At 45.3% G+C, this 24,058-nt stretch overlaps 1 protein-coding gene across 1 annotated transcript in view; it reads right to left on the bottom strand.

The window, feature by feature from the left end:
• Nucleotides 1–19,944: 19,944 nt before the first annotated feature.
• The window catches only part of gpt (glutamic--pyruvic transaminase), a gene marked incomplete at its 5' end in the record, with an annotated part of 30,498 nt that continues 26,384 nt past the window's right edge, over nucleotides 19,945–24,058 (bottom strand). Inside the window, 3 exon segments of the mRNA XM_084328111.1 lie at nucleotides 19,945–20,504; nucleotides 21,193–21,305; nucleotides 23,649–23,804. Coding sequence (XP_084184237.1) covers nucleotides 20,414–20,504; nucleotides 21,193–21,305; nucleotides 23,649–23,804 — 360 coding nt within the window. The 3' untranslated portion in view covers nucleotides 19,945–20,413.

Here is a 24,058-nt window from a genome sequence, read left to right as displayed (position 1 = left end):
GCGAAGATTCTTGGCAGAGGCCTCGATCCTATGGTGGAAGAAAGAAGCTTTGGCATTAGTGATGGTTTTGGAGAATGTTAACAAGAGGTTGTGATATGTGTCGATGTCAGCAGTGAGGCGTGACTTTCTATACTTCCTTTCAGCTGCTCTCAGGACCTGTCTTTGTTCTCTCACTGGATCTGTCAGCCATGGACTGGGTGGGGAACGGCGGGCAGGTTTCTCAACGAGGGGACAGAGCTTGTCGAAGGAGGTTGCCAGGGCTGAAAGGAGGGTGGAGGTTGCCATCTCTGTGGAGAGAGCAGAGAAGGTGTCACTCAAAGGTAGAGCGGATAGTATGTCAGAGGAGAGGGTGGAGGGGGATAGGGAGGGCAGGTTGCGTCTGAGTGAGACTGTTTGAGTTGGGGTGAAGACCTTTCGGTTAAGCATGAGAGTTAGTGAGAAGGATATGAAGGAATGGTCAGATACATGTAGGGGAGTTACCGTGGTGTTAATGATGCTGGAGTTACGGGAAAATATGAGATCCAAGGAGTTGCCTGCTTTGTGGGTGGGAGGCATGGCAGTGGGAGTCAGGTCAAACGATTGTAGGAGGGAGACTACTATGACTGACTGAGATGAGTCAGGCAGGTTGAAGTCGCCCAGTAGAAGGAGAGGGGTACCATCTTCCGGTAAGGAGCTAAGAAGCATGTCCAGCTCATCTGTGAAGTGATCGAGCGGACCTGGAGGGCGGTAGAGTGTAACAATGGTGAGATTGAAAGGATTAGAGACAGATACTGCATGATATTAGAGAGAGGAGAGTGACAGTTCTGGGAGTGGTGTTACGTTTGTAGCCCATGAAGGAGATGTCATGAGGGCAGTGCCTCCACCCCGTCTGGAAGGTCGAGGTGTGTGAGTGAAGTTATAGTTTGTATCTGGAGAAAATGTAATACAACCTAAGGGGGTCTAGTGAAAAGTTTGAAATAGTATGGGGCCCTTTTATTGGTTACATAGCCAATAAACATAGCCAACATAGCCACACTATAGGACAATGAGAAGGAAGGATGAGTGAGAGAGATATGTGTATTGTATGTTCTCTGTTTTCTGTTGTGTATTTGTAGGATTGGGATAGGACAGGGGAGGGAGAATAGGAGGGGGGAAGGGAGGGATGGGGGGGGAGGGTTCGCACAAGGTCCTTGAAGTGCTTAAAGTGCTAAAAAGAAAAAAAAAATCAAGGCCTGGAATTCCTTGAAAACAGCCAATTATTTGACAAGGTGCTTGGAAAGTCAAAATACAGAGTTATTTGACAATCTTATATATAAAAAAACAAAAAAAAAACAAAAAAAAACAGAAACAAAAAACCACAACAAAAACAACAGAGTAAGCAACGCCAGCCAAAAAATAATACAAAATAAAAAGCATACAACAGTAATATGTCAACAACAACAACACAACGACAAGAACATGAACAACAACAACACCAGCAATGGTTCATATATCTGTTATTATGATATTAAACATGAGGGCTCTAGGGGCTAAGCCCCCCTAAAGGTCTGATCCTAGAACCGCCCCTGTTCTAGGGCATGGCTGTGAGGAAACAAAGGAAATATCCAATCTTTCATACTGTTCATGTATATCCAATCCACACCTTTCCTGCTGCTTTCAGGATACACAGTTCTATTTCATTCTGGCTCCGCTCAGCGTCAGTCTGCACTGACTTCACTTCGTGCATGTGCACTGAATAAAAAATTCCACAATGTACCTTTACATCCCAACATTCGTCTGGCCACACCCCTATCCGCTTACCTTCATAAGCAGGTGTGTGGTCACCTACTCGCCTCCTTCTTCACTTTCACCACAAGGAAGTGCTTTCGGTAGATCCCACACTTGACGAGGTTGTTAGCTGAAGAAAGTTGAGACGTGTTTAAATTTTGTCTTGCTTTTTTCTTCTCTCATATATTTCGAAAGAAAAAAGCGAAGTCATAATGTCTACTTCGGAGGGTCGCGCTCGCAACGCCACTCTTCACCAGCGGTTCTCCATCGCCCCCTCTGTCGTGTGTCTTGGAGCGGGGTTGAGGCCTCTCTCGTGGTCGGCAGCCACTCCCAGTAGGCGTCCGATGGGTAGTTTGCCTCTCCAAGGAGCTGGTGCACCAGTGCCGTCTCCTGTGCGATGGCCTGGTTCCGGCTCTGGTTCCGGCTCTGGTTCCTCTGCTTCCGGGGAGTCGTCCGCTGTTGGGCGGCCGGCGCCTTTGGTTGCGGGGGATTTGAGACGCAAACTTTTTGCGTCAGCTTGCTCCCGTCGCAAGATGGTGGCTTGCAGATGCGAACGGCCTGGTTTTGGTGAGTTGCTGGAGCCGGATGAGGATGCGTCTGTCTCTACATGGCCGATGGAAACAGAGGACTACATGATAGAGGCGGACGGGTTCTTGTTTGAAGGCCCAGTGGAGACATGTCTCCCACCCGTCCAGGTAACACTGGAGGGGGGTGAGATGTCTCCTTGGGGTTCCTCGTCCGCAGATGTTGGGTTAGAACCTCCGACTCGGCGGCGGGATGCCCTGCTATCAGCCACATCATAATTTGGCTCCTTAACCAGTAGTCTGCTGCATGTGAGGGACGCGGGCTCGGAGGGGGAAAGTATGCAGGGGGAACTGCGTGCTTTGTTCCCCGAGCTCATGGCGGCGGCGGCAGTCGCAGACGGTGTGCCGCTGCCGCAGCCACTGCCTGTTCCTGTCCCTGACGATCTCATAGGTCATCTATGGCAACGTCGCCCGGTGAGAGGGGTGGACGTTGTCTACCCATTTTTCCCTTCAATAGCGGCCTACGTCCGTCAGGGCCAGGTGGTCTCCCACATCATGGGCCTTACTCCTGCCTACGTGCAAGTCACGCGGGTGGTGGGTTTGGTAGACGGCATGAAGGAGGGCGTGCCACGGCTTGATAGGCCGATGGCGGCGCTCCTTTGTCCTGAGGTGGTGTGGGAGCCGTTACGGAAGCCGGTTCCCCAAGGGAAATCGGCGAGGCGGTTGGCGTTTTGGAGCGACCAGTCATTTATCTCCGGGACACAATCTCTAGCTGCCACTTCCAACATCGCGCAGCTGGCGAGATTCATGTCCGGGATATTGACGGGCGGCACGGAGCTGACTGATTTACAGCATGATCAGCTCGCCCAGTCGGCAGGAGCCATCCTGCATCTGATTCAGCCACAGGCTATAGCCGCTGGGAAAGTGCGCGCCCTGGCCACTCTGATCCAGCGCCACCTTTGGCTGGAGCAGGCGCGTGTGCCGGAGAAGAAGAGGACTCAACTTCTGACGGCACCCCTCTCCGAGGCTGGACTATTCGGGTCGGCACTGCAGCTGATGACCTCAACCTGCAGGCGATTGAGTCTTGGGTTTCCCCCCGTCATAGCAAACGTCACTAGGCACGTTTCTATTGGACGACGGCTTCCGTGAGTTTAGACCCGTATGTAGGGTCTGTTGTTGTCAAGTTGTCGGGGCAGAGCGTAGGAACTTACTGTTCTACTACGCTCGATATACGTGTAACTTGAGTCGGTTGGTCACATGACTCAATGTTACCGTGACTTTTCAATCTATGGCTCACGTGGGAAGTCTCTCTGAGGAGTTCCGTCTCTCCTCTGTGGTGAGGGTGGCGGGATGTAAAAATGTAAAAAAAAATTACCCTCGGCTGCGTCACGTGGGATTCATGTCAGTCGGTGTTTCTTTCTTTTTTAATAAAAAAGAGTGGAGAATATGAAGCACGACAACCTTCTTGTCGTTCTCCCAGGCACCTTGAAGGATCAATGTGGGGTCTGGTTAGACTGTCCATTGATATGTTTTGGGTCCCGACGCATACATAGTGCTGGCTCGGGGTGTTTCTGTTAAGAATCATGCGGGAGGCTAGTACGCCTTGGTTGCTTGTTATTAAAACAGCGTTTTTATAGGGCAACTGGGATGGGGGATTTTTTCCTCTTCCGAGAGCCTGTTACTGGGTCTCGACGGATTCTCGTTCATATCTGGGGGATGTTAACGGAATAGATCAGAACATAGGTAGAGGGGTCTCACACCCTTGGGGTGGGCCACTGAGCGCGGTATAAATAGGACCATCTGGGTGGCGCCCTATTTTCATGTTTTAGATCAACACGCATACCTGCCCCCTCTCCTCGAGTGGGCATGTCGGCGTGGTTAGGGCACAGGACTGGTTCTGGTCGCGCTGGTCCAGGTCAGTTAACCCGTTGTCCGCCGGGGATGCGGATCTGCTGTTCTGGTACCCTGAGGGACTTGTGCTTTTTTCGGGGGGAAAAATGCCGGGTCGGGCCCGGGTGTCACGGGGTTAGGCGTTATGGAGACCCTTTGTTGGGTACACGTTGTACCTGGCACTATTATAAGGGGCTGGTTCTCCTTTCTTTCGCTCCTCTCTCACGCATGGCGAAGAGGGGGCTGTTGGGGTGGTCTTCTGGACCTCCTCTGGTAACCCTGTGTGCTTCCCGAGCCGCCGGGCCCGGTCCGAAGTAATGTTTCGTTGAAACCGTAACCCTTTTTTCTTGAGGGGTTATAGGAACAACCACCGTATGTGGTACCAAGAGGGTGGTTGATTCCCTGGTGTGTTGGAGCAGAGTCAACTCCCGGGTTACCCGGTTGAGTGTGCCCCTGCACGTTCATGACGTCTGCCAATCGTGTCAGCCTTCTCTGCCTCGACCCCTCTGGGTGGGGGTTTTTGATGGAGGCTTTGTCATGGTGCACAACAATGCCAGCATACGCCCCTTCCGCCGGGGGGCTGTTTTCAGTTGACCCCTTTGGCGCCTGTCTCGTCCGCAGTGCTCCAGGCTCGGGTCTACAGCCTGCTGCCTGGTTTCCCCAGTGCGCTGCCTGCTTCCGTTGGTTAACTTTTTGAAAGCTTTACGGCCATGCTGACTGCCTGTGTTGCAGGGTCAGTGTGCCAGGCAGTGTACTAATGGGGGGAAAGGGCCCGCTCTTGGAGGGGCCCTGTCCGAATACGCTGGCGATGTGGGGGGCGGTGTCACTAAGTGACCGCCTGGTGGGGTCTTGATGCCTGGCGTCATTGACCTCTCCGGGCCCCCCTTTTTTCCAGGGGATCCAGTCCCTTCAGTGGGTCTGGGTCTTCCTTCGCGCTCCGCTGCTACGGCCTTGCCACGGGGTTGAGTTTGCTCTTGACCCCGTGATTTTGGGGGCAGTAACGAGGGTTGTTCCTTCCGTTCGTTCCCTGGTGGCATGCGGGTTGTGCGTGTGCGTAGTCGTGGCCACGATCTGCTCACCCTGTGCGTTGAGTTCCTCTTCGCACGGTCGGATCCGTCTCCCTTCCGTCCTCCAATAGGGAGGGTATCCTCCATTAGGGAGGGTCGGGGGGGCTCGGTCCTCCCCGGTCTGATGGTTGTGGGGGGCCTCAGCGGGGTACATTTGTCGAGCTTCTGGCTTCCGCTCAGCTCCTCTTGTGCAGACTGACGCTGAGCGGAGCCAGAATGAAATAGAACGTAAGGTTATGTATATAACCAAGTTCTATGAATTCTGGTGACGCTCAGCGTCAGGACGCCACTTGATCTCACCTTGTGGTGAAAATTTGGGAAGGAGGCGAGTAGGTGACCACACACCTGCTTATGAAGGTAAGTGGATAGGGGTGTGGCCAGACGAATGTTGGGATGTAAAGGTACATTGTGGAATTTTTTATTCAGTGCACGTGCACGAAGTGAAGTCAGTGCAGACTGACGCTGAGCGTCACCAGAATTCATAGAACTTGGTTATATACATAACCTTACGTTCATATTCCACAGGTTATATTGCACCGTATATGCAAGGCACACAGGTAAAAAGATGCAGGAAGGGAATTTCTTTTAGCACTGTCCTGTCAACCTGTGACAATAGTCCCTCCAACGAGGCAGGTAGTAAAACATGAGCAGGTAGTCTCACAGTGAGAGGACAGCATAGTTTTAAACAATTTAAAAGATGATGTTGAACGGATGTGGACACTGTACAATGACGAAGTTGATAATTAGAAGTGAAAGGTACCATATACTATTTAAGGTATTGAGGATCATTTAAATAAATGCATTTAAAAATAAACTGTACCCAATGTTGTTGTCTTCTTATTGTGTGAGAAGGGAAGTTGAGATTTTCATACATGATACAATGATGAGTGTTATATGAACAGCCAAGAACAAATCTGCATATACGATTATAGATGGTGTTAAGAGGAACCAGGGTAGTTTTCGCTGCAGTCATATAGACTATATCAGCATAGTCCATTATGGGTAGTATGAGTTGTGAAATTAGCTTTTTTCTACCCGTAAATGTGAAACTATTTCTGTTGCGTTAAGAACACCAAAGTAAATTTTCCTCATGATGTTATCTATATGACATTTAAATGATAGTTGTTGGTCAAGCCATACACCAAGGTATTTGAAGTGTTCAACTCTAAGCAGTGATGTACAGTACCATCATGACAAGTAATATTATAAGATAGATTTTCAGTTTTAGATTTAACATTCTGAGAAGTACCAAAGAGCATTGCATAGTTTTTTTTTGTTTTTTTTATCTACCTTTTCTCCCCATTTTTCTATTTTTCTCCCATCCCAATTTCGTATTATCCAATTCTTCCCTCCCCTGTCTCGAATGTTGTTAGACCATGCCTCCCACTGGTCGGCTGCAATGTGGACGAAGCCTTGCATCACGTGTCCCCTCCAGTACACGAGGAGGCAGCCGTCGCATCTTTTCACCTGCACAGCGCGATCTCTCAGTGGCGAGGAGTAACGCCGATACTTCCTGATTCTGCTGTACAGGCGCACCAACCGACCTGTAGGAGTCGCTGTCCACAATGTCCGATCCCCACCCACCGGTTTTCCCACCCCCTAATACTGCCAATTGTATTAGTATGAACGACCAGCCAAGCCGGAAGCAACGCCGAGAGCTGGGCTCGAACCCAGCATCTCCTGCGTCAGTGGCGAGCGCCTTGCCCACTGCGCCACTTAGCCGCCCTAGGTTTTTGTTTTATTGAGGATTAATTTGTTAGCTGTGTTATGGGAAATATTAAAGGACAGAATTGAAGACCATTGAAGTTTGATTGTAAAATGTACTGTATTTTTTACAAGTTAGTAAAAAATAATTAAAGGAAGGTCATTGATGAAAATAGAAAACAAAAGTGGACCTAAAGTTGAGCCTTGCGGCACACCTCGTTGCTGCACTGTTAGACTTGAGTTGCTACCTTGTATTGCAACACAATGTTTTCTGTTGTGTAGATAGGAATTAAACCACAGTAGAGCATTACGGGAAAGACCAATAGAATACAGTTTGTCCAAGAGAAGATAGTGATCGACTAGATCGAATGCTTTGGTTAAATCAATAAAGATTGCACCTGTAACTTTGCTGTTATCAGATGCAGAGAATATGTTGTTTGTGAGTTTTAATAAAGCAGTAGTTGTAGAGTGATCTGAACGAAAACCGGACTGGAAAGGAGATCAAATATTGTGTTTGGTGAGATAGTCGGACAATTGTAGATACATTTTTCAAAAATCTTTGCTATAGAGCAGATTATGGAAATTGGTCTGTAGTTGTTGGGATCCAATTCACTGCCGGTTTTGTGCAACGGAGTGATATGTGAGCATTTCCCAATAGAGGGTATTTCACAAGTAGAATCTTTTAATTAAAGGGGACATGCGTTGCTATTCCTAGCACTATTTGGGCAACTTTACACAATTCCTGTGAGTCTATTGAAGACATCTGTAAGGTTTTTTTCAAAAAGATGCATTGTTTTATTTTTCCAATCAAGTACTCAAAACCATCATTTTTCAGCTTCAAGATTTCAGGCTGTTATGGCCTGGCTCCGCCCATAAGCACTTTGAGTGACTTTCTGCGACTGGTAGACAGAGAGAGATAGAGAGAGAGAGAGAGAGAGAGAGAGAGAGAGAGAGGGGGGGGGTGGAGAGAGAGAGAGAGAGAGAGAGAGAGAGAGAGAGAGAGAGAGAGAGAGAGAGAGAGAGAGAGATGAGGCCCCCTCTCTCCCTCCCTCCCTCTCCCTTTCTTTTTTTCTCTCCCTCTCGGGTGTGCCACGCGGCAGCTTGTGGGGGGGGGGGGGCCCTCTCTTCCTCCCCTCTCCCCTGTGCCGCGCGGCAGGTCCCCCCCCCCAAGTGCTCTCTATCTCTCTCTCTCTCTCTCCCTCCAGAGTGCATGCAGAGAGGTGGGTTTCTCTGCCGCAGTATGAGGAAGTGGTTTCCACTGCTGTGTAGTCAGTCTAGGTAGATTGTGGGCGGGCATTAGCTACAACCACAGAGCCAATCACATCACTGTCTGCTACCCAGAGCCTGAGTAACGTCATTCAGGCCTTCAAATCAGGATGGCCTAATTTACTGGAGCAGGAAATTATCTGAGCTGAATCAGAGCAATCCGCCAATATGGTATTTAGACACTAAAACACATTGATACTAACTCCTATTACTATAATACAATGCTAGAGACTGAAAAATGTCACCTTTAAGGTGTGGCTAATTGTCGGAGATTGGCTTTGAGCCATAAATATTGGATCCGATTAATTTTTCTTTTGCTATGGAAAACAGCATTTAAAAGTGAACTGTATCCTTTTTTAAATGAGAAAGTCCTTGAATTAAATGTTGCAATGTCTGTGGGAACCCTGGAGGGAGGGGGGGAAGGCCGAAAATATAAAATGTGCGATTCAATGTGTATTGCTTTGACAACTAATAAATAAATGTATAAAAAATATATAAAAAACAAGAAATTAAACAAAGGCAGTCAATTTTTTACATTTACATTTTGTCATTTAGCTGACGCTTTTATCCAAAGCGACTGACATGTTCTGTAAGTCAGCAGGAAGGGTACAACTCTTACAGCTGAGTAACAATGTTCATCAAACAGTGCTGAAACTTGGGTGCTGCAGTGTTGAGTGCATAGTAGTAAAGACATATTAGTATAGTAGGTAGAGTGCATGATAGTATAAGACCGTAAGAAGGTTAGTGTTTATTTTTTCTCTAAAAAAAAACTAAAAAAAAATCTTCATTTCAGATGTGTGTTTTTAGTCAACGGCAATTCGGCAAAAGATTGGTCGGGTTTTGGCTGTCCTACCATGTGGTGGGAACTGGGAAGTTCTTTCCACCATTGTGGAGCGAGGACCGAGAATAGGCGGCTTCTCTTTGATGACCCTCCCGGAGCTCGGATAGCAGTGGGTCTGAGGTGGCCAGAGGATGTAGAGCGGAGGGGTCTTAAGGGTGTGTAGTTAGAGACCATTGACCAGAGATAGGCGGGAGCCGTTCCGTTCGCCGCGTGATATGCCAGGTCGAGGACCGTGAAGCGGATTCGTGCGGTGATGGGGAGCCAGTGCAGGTCCATAAGAAGTGGGGTAACATGGGCTGACTTTGGTAGGTTGGAGATCAGACGGGCGGCTGCGTTCTGGTCTGGATGAGTTCAAGAGGCGGTGATCGGGAGACCAGCGAGCAGTGCATTGCAGTAGTCGAGGCAAAACATGACTGTTGATTGGACAAAGAGTTGAGTGGGTTCTTTTGTCAGGAAGGGGTGGATCCTTCTGACATTGCTCAGGAGGAATCTACAGGCTCTGGTTGTTGCGGCAATGTGAGTGGAGAAGTTAAGCCGATCGCCGAAGGACGACACCAAGGTTCTCAGCGGTCGGGGACGAGGCCACAGCTACATTTTCCACTGTGATGGAAAGGTTGGTCAGTGGGGAGGATTTGGTCGGCAGGTGAAGCAATTCTGTTGCTGCTTAGGTTCAGCTTGAGGTTGTTGGTCGTCATCCAGGCAGAGATGTCAGACAGACATGCCGAGATTCGCTCAGAGACATGGATATCTGAGGGAGGAAAGGAGAGGAAGAGTTGAGTATCATCGGCATAGCAATGATATGAGAAGGCATGAGACGTAATAATGTTACCCAGAGATTTGGTGTAGAGGGAGAAGAGGAGGGTCCAAGGACCGAGCCCTGGGGGACTCCCGTCCAAAGGGGGCGGGGGGCTGACAGGGTCCCTCTCCATGATACTTGGTAGGAGCAGTCGTCGAGGTAGGATGTCAGCCATGCCAGCGCAGAGCCAGTCACTCCCATTCCTGCAAGGGATGCAAATAGGATCTGATGGTTTACTGTGACGAAGGCTGCCGACAGGTCCAGGAGAATCAGGACAGAGGAGAGGCCCTTTGCTTTTGCTAAGAGAAGAGCCTCTGTGACTGCTATGAGGGCCATCTCTGTGGAGTGACCAGTCCTGAAGCCTGACTGATTAGGGTCTAGGAGGTCATACTGTAAGAGATAATCAGTAAATTGGTTGGATACAGCACGTTCAAGTGATTTAGAAAGGAAGGAGAGATGAGAGACGGGACAATAGTTGTCTATGACGGTGGGGTTCATGGTTGGTTTTTTTATGAGCGGTCTGACTCTGGCTTGTTTTAGGGAGGTGGGAACCACCCCCGAGTTGAGGGAGGAGTTGATGGTTGCCGTTAGGAATGGGAGGAGTGGGGAGGGTATCGGGTCCAGCTGGCATGTAGTGGGACGGTTTAAAGTTACCAGTGTCAAGGCCTCGGAGTCGGTGGGATAGAAAGATGACGATGGAGAGGTTCTCGATGCAGCATTTGGAATGGGAGGGGGTTGGGAGAAGCAGCTGCAGTAGTAGTGTGACAGTGTTTCAACAGTGTTTGAACAGAGGGCACCATATAGCAGTCATGGATTGTGCCTTTAAAATACAACAGCAGAAAAAGACAGCTTATATATTAACAGCGGTTCAGAATTGCACTATAAATGAATTAGTACTGAAGTGCCAGTTTATCCCATATTGACATTCTCTCAAAGTACCCAACACAAAATCGTATTCAGCTCACCTCTGCGGTGCATTGAAAGATTCCTTTAGTGACGGACCTTGACAGGCTGTTCTGAGTTTGTTTTGATTTTGTAAATTGCATTCATTGTTTATTTATTCCCTCATTTATGGTAAATTCATTTATAATCAGCCGGGAGAATTCTAGTGGCGTCTGATGGTTTTTGACAGGCAAGTATCCAGAGGACATGAATAAAACACACCACCAATTGAGTCTGGGTACTTTTCAATATTCTAACGAAGTATGATGTCAATTCAGAAGAAATCCGGTTGTCAGTTAAATTTGGTACAATATGTATAATACATGATAGGTAATATCTGACTTGGGTGGCTCTATGGGACTCAGTCGTGGTTATGGCAATCAAACCTGAGACAGGTTCATCAAAGAATTTGTCTGACGAACAGAATGGTGGCAGAATAGCTAGAAAAATACAGTATGTGTTCCAGTTACACGGTACACTGCGTTACAAGGGAACATGTAGTAGCTCCTAAAAACTGTGAAACTGAAAATGCTCAAATATACCTCAAATTCCATAATTTGTGAGTTAGTACCTTTCTCCTTTATATAGACAGTGTCACATTACAGTACGTCCTCATGGGCAGTACAGTATGTCTTTCTGACGAAGTGAGAGCTTGCCAACTACACAGTTATGACATTTTATCAATCGGTGATACACCGTGTACAACAGCAACATTTTCACACGTGTTGCTCTTTCAGTATTTTTGTGAGGCTTTTATTAAAAAAAATATTTGTTTCTCTGGTATAAAGGCGAGCAAACAATCGAAGCCAGTAGGGGGTAAAGGAATGTGCGACCAACATCACCCACTCAAAGCGTGTCCTCTATTAAAGCAAGAGGAGCAAAGCAAACTTCACACGGGTGAGGAAAATTAATACAACAAAGAGCTTGAAACTTGTTAAAAAAGTGTTTCAGTAGCACGTTAATTCAGTTCTGAAGACCATGGGGAAAGGTAAATAAAAATGTCTTGGTTATAGACACAATGGACCTTTCTATAACCTCTTTTTGCCAGTGTCAGTGCTTTTCTGTATAGTATGAAATGACAAATCGGATACGCCGTGAGGTAGAACTTTGAGAACTGACCATTCTAATGGGGAAGTAATGACGTCAGTGACTACTACTGGCTATAGGGAGGTGTAGAGTGGTTACGTCATTGTTGTTTCCAGCCGGTCCACCTCGCTTGAAATCGCAATGTTTTCCCCATTGCCCCTTTCTAAATAGTCTTGTTTAAAACAAATAAAGCATGAACATTTGCATGGTGTACCTTGCGTGTATTGTATTGTGTATATTCATCCACAATCTATAGCTCAACATGAAAATATTCGCAATTAATCGGAAAATAATTATGTCAAATTTTATTTCAACCAAAAATGCTTAAATAATAATGTTAGTGATAGAAGGGAACTCATTTTGTGCAAAAATGGAAGGCTTGCCAATGTTCATGAGGCATAATTATTACAATAGCCGATAATCCATTTTCCCAATGATGAATCCCTAAACGGGTGGACCGCGCGGGCGGTCCAAAGTGATGTCAGACTACACCTCCCTATTGAAGGATGTCTATGTTTTTCAATGTGTATATAATGTATATATATCGGTGGGTGACAGCATTTACTCAGACGGATCTATAGATCTTAAAAGTAGCTGGCAGTCAGAGAGTGTGTGTCTTCAGTCGGACTGCAGATGAGGGCCTGTTATCAGCTGAGCTCTCAAGCCCAAAGATAACCAGCCAAGGTAATTGTCTACAGCAGCGCTGGCGTCACATAGCAGTGTAACCACAGAGGGGGGATAATATCAACATTGCCGTTGCTATAGTGATCTGGGTCAAATAGCTGTTGTCAAAGACAGTGCGTCACATAGTAACGAGGAGAGGGGGCGGGCCTATTGTTAGGGGGAAGAAGGTATGATGTGAGTTTCTTCCGGGTAAGGTTAGACTGAGATACGAACCACACAGAAGAGCGGACGCGTTGATCAGAGACTCTCATCCCTCTCCACCCTCGCTGGGTGGGGGAGGGGAGTGACACATCATCACTAGCTTTGGCTAACAGGAAATGGTGGTTTGGCTAACAACGATGCCCGGACCATTGGAAGAGACGATGGAGAAGAGAATTAAGACTGAACAATGACAATACAGAACAGGGTTACATCTGATTACGAGGCTTTGTTTATGGAATAAACAACGTTTTTCCAAGAAAGGTATCACGTTGCCAGTGTCAAATTCTTATGATTACGTATTGCATATCAGGGGGATGACAACGATGTACAGCCAGTATGAGAAGGTCGAGAGATAAACACAATGCAGAAACTACACGAACATAGATGAAGAGGTGATACTGGCTGATTATGGTCGAAATCTAACACTATTGAAAGCCGCAGTTGTAGAATTCCAATATTGAATTTCGAGAGAATGTTGCTTTCTTTGAGACACAAGGTTGAGATACAAGGTTACCTGCACAACTGAGACCATCACTGAATATATAGCACGTTTTATAAAACCAAAGCAATCAAATGTGTCTCTTCTGGACCACATTTTATATTGGACAAAAATTGCCAAGAAGCTATGTTCATATTTGGGGAGGAACATCTAGGTTCATTTGGACAGATTGATTTATTGATTGATGATTGATGAATAGTTTCAGTTACTGGAGGCAAAATGGCAGTGCTTGTGGTAATGAGGACACTGCTGCAGTTGATAATCGAGCCCAGCACATCTTGTCACTGCACTCACAATATAACCCTATTGTAACCTGTAATGCAATGGACACATTTGAATAGAATTATGGCAATAGAAAATTCCAAGCAACAAAAATAAATAAATAGATTTTCATCAAGATGTCAATCGATGCGTTGTTTGCTGATGACACAAGAGGGTGGAGTGTCACGCTCTCTGCCAATGAGATTGAGCGGTGGCAAGGAGCTTAGTGGCAAATGAAATCGAGGAGTGTAAACACATTGGGGTTGGGGGGGTGGGCTGCAGAGACCGATCAATGACTCCAGTCTGAGACTGATTAATTACACCAAGGAGGAGTCTGAGGTGTAAGAGCGGCAGGGAAACCAGATCAGAATAAGATTTATCACCCCGTACAAAACTCGCTCTTAGTCTCTTCCCCCTATTCCATCATGCAAAGTCAAAGACATGTGATGAGCTTGTGGTTATGTGATTATCCTGTGGAAAAGATGTCATTATCCCAGCAGAATAATGTGACAATGCTACCAATACAGGCCTTGCACATAATCTTTGTGTAGTTCTCTTTTTCTTCCAACATGGCTGCATGTAACCATTGGTAACCACTTTTGAAAGAAAGTGCCTAATTTCTGTACAGTGGTAGAGTAGGTAACACATTGAAAACGCATATTGCTGTTCCACTGCTGTGACTTGTTTACAAGATCCAGCTATACTTTTCTCATTCATCAACACATAGCAACAGTTATTTTGCACATGGTAACTAACCACTGTTTCTTGGTAACCAAAATGGGTATTCTAAACATTCTGTGAAGGGTCTCTTTTGTCTGGATTCGAATGACCTATGAGCTTTTCATTAGTATTTTGATGTACTTAGGTTAAGAATGACATGTTGTGAGATAGGTGGAGACTGGAGGGTGGGTGTGAGTAGAATATAGAAGGAGAAGAAGGAGAATGATAAGGAGAAGAAAATAAAAGAAAAATGGCTTCTCCACTTCCATGTGCTAAATGTGCACCAAAACCGGACTCAAATGAATCCACAATCGCAACCCAAGTACATTAGAAAGGAAGAAAATGTCTTTTACATTCCAAATAACTACAAATCATTGTGTCCTGCCGACTAATTGCAGCAGGAGAGTGCACTGAGGTTTGGCTACGAGTCTAAAGGAGTATCCACACTAATCATCACTTCAAGAGAACAATGGAGATGGAGATTGGAGATGCAGTTGGTTCCCGGGGCTCTTTAACCCTTTCACTACCACACCACCAAAGGGTTAACCCTTTCACAAGCACACTACAGAAGGTTAACCCTTTCACTACCACACTACAGACAGTTAACCATCTGTAGTGTGGTAGTGAAAGGTTAAGAGATGATTGTGGACTTCAGGAGGTCGGGGGTCAAGGACTACAGCCCCCTCAGCATCGACGGGGCACCGGTTGAGAGAGTGAACAGTTTCAAGTACCTCGGAGCCCACATATCCGAGGACTTGACATGGACCACACACATTGACAGTGTTGTGAAGAAGGCACGACAACGCCTCTACTTCCTCAGGCGCCTAAGGAAGTTCCAAGTCAGTCAGAAGATCCTTAGGAACTTCTACTCATGTACAATCGAGAGCATCCTGACTGGCAACATCACCTCCTGGTTTGGGAATAGCACCGCACAAGACCGTAGCAGACTACAAAGAGTGACACGTTCAGCCGAACGCACAATTGGAGGGGGGCTTCCCACCCTCCAGAACATTTACAACAAGCGGTGCAGGGGGAAGGCTAAGAGAATCATCAAGGACTCCAGCCACCCGAACAACTGCCTCTTTGAACTGCTGCGGTCAGGCAAGCGATACCGGAGTCTTAAGGCGAGCACAGAAAGACTCAGAAGGAGCTTCTATCCCCAGGCCATCAGGCTGCTCAACGAACAATAAACACTATGCAGCAACCATCAAATGAACACAGCACACACATCCACACGCACACACTCACTTTAAACGGGCAACTCACTGCAGCACCCACTTTACACACTTTAGAACACCTAAACACACTTTACACTTTATATTTATTGGTAAAGGATTTGCACTACAACTCGCACACCTTACTGTAAATTGTACCTAAATTGTACCTCATCCCATTTCTGCTCTGCACTATATAGTATTGTATATTAGTACATTGCATAGTATATTGTATATTGTATGGTAACTCAGTTACTTCTATTCTGCATCGAACATTGTACATATGTCTATACTGAACACTGTGACCTCTATTTTTACTTCTATTTTACATGCTATACTATTTTATTTCATACTATCTTGTCTAACACGGTCTCTGGAGCGAAACAGTAAGAGGCATTTTGTATAAAAGTATTCTGTACTTCTGTATGACAACTATTAAAGAAACTTGAGAAACTAGTGTGGTAGTGAAAGGGTTACATTTTCCACAACGCATCGGCTCCATTCTTAGCACATCTTAATTACACCATAAGACAACAACCATTCTGGAGAGAAGTAATCAGGAGGTGGGATAATAGCAAATCGCCTGATGAAGAGGAAGAGGTAGAAGAACATCCACCTAAGGCCAAGAGTCGTTATTTTTCATTATCATTGTCGCAGTCCTAATATTTGAGGTTGAATTGCATGTCGAGTGTTTTTAAGTTGATATAGGTATGTTGGAAATGGAAGTGGTGAGAGATGGTCTGAATGATTGTTGATTTTGTTTAGGAACACTTCTGATGATCCCATTCTTACAGCAAGCCTTTTGACTGTACATGATTCAGTTGGCGTGATCACATTGTTGGCAGTATCACAGTTGTCCATTTGTACAAGAAATGCCACCCAGAATCTGGACATCTGTTGCATGCACTGTCTCTTGTGGTTGGTCATGGTTACGTTACGCGCATGCACGCACACACACACACACTGGACTTTGAAGAAGTCTTTATTTGGCAGTGCACACACATGCGATGGGCGGAACACACACGAACACACACACATGCAATTTTAGTTGGGTCGCCGATGCGATTGAGTCTCTGCACTTTACCCATTCCGTCGTCCTTCCCCCCAAGGGCAGCCGGGAGCAGATAGGGGCTGCGGCGTGGGGCTGTGCCCCGGGGACCAATCCAAGTGCTCCTGTCCGTCTTCGTCAGGGACGCAAGAGCGCTAGCAATCTGTTGTGCATGTTTTTCCATTGGGTTTACCTTGCGAGCACGGGGAGAACATGCAAACTCCACACAGAAAGGCCCGGGAGATACCCCACCTGGGTACCTGGCGACGCAGAAACCTGGTCCCCAAGCGGGAATCGAACCCTGGACCTTCTAACTGTGAGGCGGTAGAGTTAACCACTACACCACGTGCCGCATATGTACACATTAATGTACATATACACACGCACACACACATTCATGCACATATTATACACACACACACGATAACAAGCACAATATCATTCAATGAATTAATTAAAATATTCAATATACAGTAAATATACAATCTATAGTTATTACAATCCATGCCAACACATGATCACAATACAGTCATTAGGATGAACAGAATCACAACGACAAAACTTGATATGGGAACATCTCGCCATTGACCCCCTTCTTCAACGATGACCTTTGACCCCCCCCCCTCCCCCCCCAGGTTCAGTTGAGGTGACACAGTAAAAACAGACATGCCCAATTACTTTGGGGTGAACAGGACTAGAACCTATGAGCATGGCACGTGAGGCTGCAGGAAGGACAAAGCAGGGCTTCATTAGAATTCAGAAAACCCCCCTTTTCAAAGATAAAGGTTGGCAGCCACCGTGGAGGAGAGGAGAAGAGCACAGGTCTTCTTCCAACTACATGCTTCACTTTAATAGGCTTTCTCAGCAGACTATTTCAGTCAATCTCTCTCGTTCTGTCTCTGTCTACCTCTTTCTTTCTCACACACACACACACAACATACCATGGTTATTATAGTTTTGTATTTTTCATTAGTTTTACATCTACATTTTTGTTTTCAATTCAGTTTAGTTTGTTAGTTTCCAGAGTGGGTTTGCTAGTTTAGTTGTTATTTTTTAATAGTAAGGGTGGTATTTGTCAGGGTTAAGATTTAAGAAGGTCAGAATAGGTCTTGTGTATTAAATCCCTTTGTGAAGTTGACTCAGTCATGTATAATCCCAGTCTCAATGGACATTAACACCAATGCCTCCTCATGACACATTTTATAAATACACAATATAGTTTCAGTTATGAGTTTATTTCTAAAAGATTTTCTAAGTCTATTTTACATTTTTATTTTAGTTGAATTTTAGATAACTTTGCAATATACACACACACACACTCAGTTCAGTCATCATTCTCTCTTGTATTATTTTGAAACTGCATACTGTATATAGGGCAGTAAAATACAGTACATGACAGATTCATACAAAGAACACAGCAACAATCACTTGTCTTAGGCAGAACTAAAAATGTTCTACATCGTCTGTGATGTTCTGCTGAGGAACTTGATGTTTAAATGTATGTGTCGACTTAGTAAAAAAAACAGAATAGGTGCCATTACTGATGTCAAACAAAGTAATACAAGGTACTCCTCTGATTTGTAGAAACATTGGAATCGATGCTTATATGTATTTTAATCTACATTGTTGGCCTTGTTTCTTTTTTTTTTATTGTATTTTTGTTTTGTGTGTAATATGGACCTTGAGTCTGGAATAAAGTCTTCCATCATCATCATCATGTCTGCATCAACAGGGGACAAACAGGTGTGTGTGTGTGTGAGAGAGAAGAGAGAGAGAGAGAGAGAGAGAGAGAGAGAGAGAGAGAGAGAGAGAGAGAGAGAGAGAGAGAGAGAGTGTGTGTGAGGGAGGGAGACAGAAACAAAGTGTATATGTGAGGGAGATATATGTATATATGTAATGGATGGTATTGTGAAGCGCAGTCAAGAAGGGCTGGGGTGAGTAGCGGTGCTATGGGTTAAACTCACTCACATCCTCAAAAGACGCATAAACCCATACAAGTGGATTCACCTCTTGGTATAGCGGTCTGTGTTGCTGCCTGCAGTGTGGGAGACTGGGGTTCGACTCCCACTCGGGGCATCAAAGTTTGAAGTGACGTTGTCACAACCGTTACAATGGTGCCGATTGACAGCGGTTAGGTGGCCGAGCAGAGATTGCGTTCGTCACCAGCCCCGGAGCTGTGAGCTGGATTCGCCTGTTCGAATCCAGCTCACAGCTCCGGGGTTGTCACCAGCTTGGCTGGCCGTCTGCACTAATACAATTGGCTGTATTAGAGGGTGGGAGAAGCTGGCGAGGTGGGTCCGGGTCGTTGTAAACAGCGACTCCTACAGTTCGGTCGGGGCGCCTGCTAAGCGCGGATAGGACTCGAGGGGGATAGTGTGGTCCTCCCACACGCTACGCCCTCTCGATGAGAATCCGCGCTGCCAGGTGAAAAGAAGCGGTGATTGGCTGGACGTGTGTCGGAGGAAGCACGTGGTAGCCTCCACTCTCCCAGATGATCTGACTGTGGGGGGTAAGTGCGCAGCGACCAGGAAGGGACTGGGAATTGGCATACGACTAACATTGGGATGGGAGAAAATCGGAGGAAAATGGAGGGGGAAAAAGACCAATAAAAAAAAAAAACAATGGTGCCGATTGACCCGGATGCCTTGGGTGGAGTGGAGTGAGTTTGAGAGGGCGAGTGTAACGGATGGTATCGTGAAGCGCAGTCAAGAAGGGCTGGGGTGAGTAGCGGTGCTATGGGTTAAACTCACTCTCACATCCTCAAAAGACGCATAAACCCATTACTTAGAAGTGGATTCACCTCTTGGTATAGCGGTCTGTGTTGCTGCCTGCGGTGTGGGAGACCGGGGTTCGACTCCCACTCGGGGCATCAAAGTTTGAGGTGACGTTGTCACAACAGTTACATATACACATATATATATATATTATACATAGAGACACAGGCTGTGCCCAGAAGCCTCCTCTCTCTCTCTCTCTCTCTGCACAATTAACTGTAGTTGTCTTCATTATTCCACTAATCACCAATGATATGTTGAGCAGTTGAGCTTCTCTGCAACAAGAACACACACTTCACCAGTAGTTCAAACATTCACACACCGGCCTGCTGTGTTTGTCTCTCCTCCTGCACTCTGCTTTCACAATTAATTAGTGACCAAGTCCATGATTGCATTGGAGTCCATAGACAATGATAAGCATCTCTAGTCTCTAGGGTAATGAGAACATAGCTTGTCAATGGCAGGGCTCAGTGATGTGCACTGCAGCAAGTGTGCCCCCTAGTGGAGGACAATTCTGCCATAACAGAATATTTCTATTGGTCCTGGGCTCATGGTACGCTGTATCTAGGGTATAATAGTTAAATACCATTTTGTGACTCTTCAAAGCCTTTATGTAACAAACAGAACAGACATAACTGGGTCTTTCTTTATATTTATTTTGAAAATACAATAAAATCCATTCTAAATTATCTTTGACATTTGGAGGTTTGCTACAGTGAAAGTTTCACTCATGACATGTTTGTCAGCAGCAACGATACAGTTAACCAGTTGTACATCTGGAAGTTATGCAGCAACGTCACTTCATTTTCTACCGTACCTTCACACATTATATTGACAGACACATAGACAAGTTCTCTCTCTTTCTCACACAAACATAAACCTAAAAGTAAATCTCCCAAAATATAGATTGATCCCAACTATTCGTTTGTTTGTTTGAATGCAAACAGCATTTTGTGCGCATGTCCATACAGAGTCTATATAGGTCCATTACTGGGGAATCTTACAGGGGCTAAAGTGCATCATCATAGAGATCACAGGAACCGCTGTGGGGAAAGGCACTTGATTGGTGAGATGAATTCTGATAGGCGGAGCTTCTAAGCTGGTCGGTGTCCTCTACTCCTCCTGATTGGCTGGAGCAATGTAAAGATGTTTAGGAATATTGTTTGGTGAATTTCAGGTGGAACTCCTTCACTTTATCCAGGAGGATCTGTAGCTTGTCTGCCGGGGGCAGAATGGTCATCCTGGAGGAGGGAAGCAGATTAATGAATGATAAACTGACAAGAATCACAAAACTTGGTAAACGGTTACATATCATGGACTTTGAATGCCAAGCTTTGTAATAATAGGTAACGTAATAACTGGAGATGGACAGCCAGGGCAAAGTGTGAGGGTATAGAATTAAACGATAGCATATCATCATAATTTCCAAACTCAACACAGGGCCGGGTGAAGGTCATATCGCAAGGATTATTTTCCAACGTTGATACAGTATATATATATATATATATATATATATCACAATATCTGTGTGTCTATGCAAAATCAATCAATAATCCGGTTGATGCTCATCCATTTTAACTGCATGGTAATGTAAAGTGGGATATCAAACTCAAAAAGATGTTCCAATAAATATTTCAGATCTCATTTGGTGAAAAACCTGAGTTAATGTGTGCGATTGTTATCAATCATTTCGACCAACAGAATTGTGTATCATGACATCACACCATCATAATATTATCCCACTGACAAAGGAAAAAGGATAACATTGAATTATATTAACATATAATTTGTTTTAGCCCGAACCTCAGTATTCCGAATTTGACGGTTCACTTTTCTTTCCTTTTCTTTCCCCAAGCGCACTCCTTCACCTGGTTGGTAAACACATTACTGTGTGATGAAACAGTGGTCTTCTACGTGTGTGTTCCATACCTGAAGTGGTAGGTTCCTTCCCTCTGGCCGAAGCCGCTCCCAGGGACCAGACAGATACCGGTCTCCTCCAGCATCTTCATGCAGTAGAACATATCTGGCGCCTGGTCCTTCTCCTGCACACCAAGGAGGAGAGAAAAACTGATATTATATAATATATTTATATGAATGTAATATAGGGCTGGCCAAAGTATGGCCCGAGGGCCAAATATGGCCATCCTCAACATCCTTTTTTGACCGTACAAACGGTTGTAGGGTATGATGGGATATTCTATTTGATCTGTTTTGATGCATTGTAATTCCATTTGAGTGATTAATACAAGCCAATATTAACAAACAAAACATGACTTCAACAGGTTAGATTTTCGGACATTAAGTTGTATTGCCAGTAGTGGAATCAAAGCTATTAGCTTAATTACTGAGTCCTGTGGTCAGAGTTCTGGCCTGGTTCTGAGCAACCCGAAAGCAAACAGGGTCACAAAATCAAAAGGTTTTAATCCACACCACAACATGCAGGCAAAGGGGTTTATCTATGTAACACAAAAGCATCGTCCTCCAGTGCTTTGGATTTAGCATTATTTAGTTTATTTGAAAACGCTGGTGTATTACTATGTGCTGGAGCCACAGGTAACGTGGCCCATCAGCTGTTTCAAAATGCTGGAGGATCGTGGTTTTGTTTTGGAAGTGGTTAACCCTTTGCCTGCATGTTGTGGTGTGGATTAAAACCTTTTGGTTTCATCACCCCTTTTCTAAGTCTAAAGCTTCCTGGTTCACTATGAACCCGACCAGAACTCTGACCACAGGACTAGTTAGTAAACTAGTAGCTTTGCATCCACTACACTACTGGCAAGTATTTCATACAACCTAATGTCCAAAAATCCAAACTATCACATTAACACACAATAATTAAATACCAATCTGTTAAATGTATCATCAATGTTCTGTTAAAATGTCAGGCCCACAGCCCACCACACATAACATGTTGCCTCTTGGACCTGGAGTTTGGAGACGCTGTGAGGTAATATATTTAAAATCCCACACAAAATAACATCTTAACCTCTTAAGACCTAGCCAGATTTTCAGAAAATTCACCTAAAAGTAAATGGAAGATTGCTCCACTTCTACAAGGTCCATTTGCATGTATTCCCAGTGTCAAAAATATTGTGTCTGTTACTATGCTTGAATAAATTGTAATGAACCAAAAGGAGAATATAAATTATTATTTGATTTTCTTTTTTTTCATCTTTGACGGTGAATAACACCATGCTAACATTAACCAGACGTGAAAGATTCTGCACCTTCTTGAGATCAAGTGTACTAAAGATCTAAAAGAAAATGAATAAAGGGCAGATGATTTACAGGTTTTTTTGTAGATACAGTACTGAATTTTGCCATCTGGACACACGCAATTTGAAATATGAATATAGATAGAACTATGGATGGGGCCAAATCTCCTCTTACCAATGGCAGAGTTAGATCTGGATTTAGTACCACCAGGTGCCTGTTACAGGGCAGCAAAGACAGTGAATGAAATCTACTGTAGGTAGTTACTAAAAAAAAAAGAAAAAAAAATGTATCCACTTTTTCTCCTTGTTTTCTATTTTTTCTCCCCTCCCGTCTTGAACGTTGCTTGCATATGCCCCCTCCGGGACACGAGGAGGCAGCCTGTCACATCTTTTCACCTGCCAGCGCGGACTCTCATTGGCGAGGTGTAATGTGTGGGAGGCTCACACTACCCCCGCCATTTCCTGTCTCTGCTGTGCAGGCGTCCCCAACCGACCTGTAGGAGTCGCTGTCCACAACGTCCAGATTACCACCCATCGACTTCCACCCCGACTCTGCCAATTGAGCCAGTATGACGGCCGGCCCAAGCCGGAGGCAATGCTGACACCCGGATTCGAGACCGGAGTCTCTTGGATTGGTGACGAGCGCAATTTCCGCTGCGCCACCCAGTCGCCTGTACAGTTACTTTTGTATAATGTCCATAGTTGCGCCATTTGTCACCAGATTGCGGCGTGTTTTTTTTCTCTAGACGTTCATAGAAAGGTAAAGAAACAATATACGTTATATTTTATGTCAATAACGTTCAGGTTTGTTCGACCCGTGAGATATAATCACGAAGATAACGTCAATATCAGTCGGCTGCAGCTTTGACAGCGGCTGGTGTGAGCTGGGTAGTGTAGTTTTATGAAATTTCGATGTCCATCGAAAGCCCTGTGTCTCCTCTTTCTTAGGACTACAACGATTTCATGACGTTTCCTCCCCATTTCCTCATGTCTAAATCATCCGATTTTTATAAACTCATATTTCGCTAATAACACTTAAAATCATTGGTAAACAAACATAGTAAATATGAAAATATACACGTCGACTGCTGTTACTTCTTTGCCAATTCATAGTAAAGCGTATCCTTCTGTAAGAGTTTTCTGGTTCTTTCTTCGAGTGGGACAGGAACAGACCTCGGCCTCTTTGATGGCCTTCTCTGGGATGGTGATCTGGGGGAAGGAGTACATGGCGCCCTGCACAGGGTTACAGCTGATGCCAGGCACCGTGTTCAGAATCCGCTCCGTCAACTTGGCCTTCTCTGCCAACGCACTCAGGGTGGCTGTGCGCTCCTGGACAACAGGAGAAAGAGAGGAGAAGGGAGGGAGGGAGTAAGGAAGGAAGGAAGGAAGGAAGAAAAGAAAGAAAGAAAGAAAGGGGTGAGAGGTTGGGATTGTTGACCTATCTCAAGTAGGGCTGGGCGATTAATCGATATTATCGATTAATTCGAATGAATGATTTAGGATGATTGTGAAAATTTTTAATCGAGAATTTTTTTTTTTTTTTTTTTAACACTTTGATCGCCATGGTTAAATTCATAATTTAC

Source organism: Notolepis coatsorum (genome assembly GCF_963971535.1).
Source record: "Notolepis coatsorum genome assembly, chromosome: 13".
Taxonomy (NCBI): Eukaryota; Metazoa; Chordata; class Actinopteri; order Aulopiformes; family Paralepididae; genus Notolepis; species Notolepis coatsorum.
Note: the sequence above shows the minus strand (reverse complement) of the source record. Positions and strands in the feature narration are given on the sequence as shown.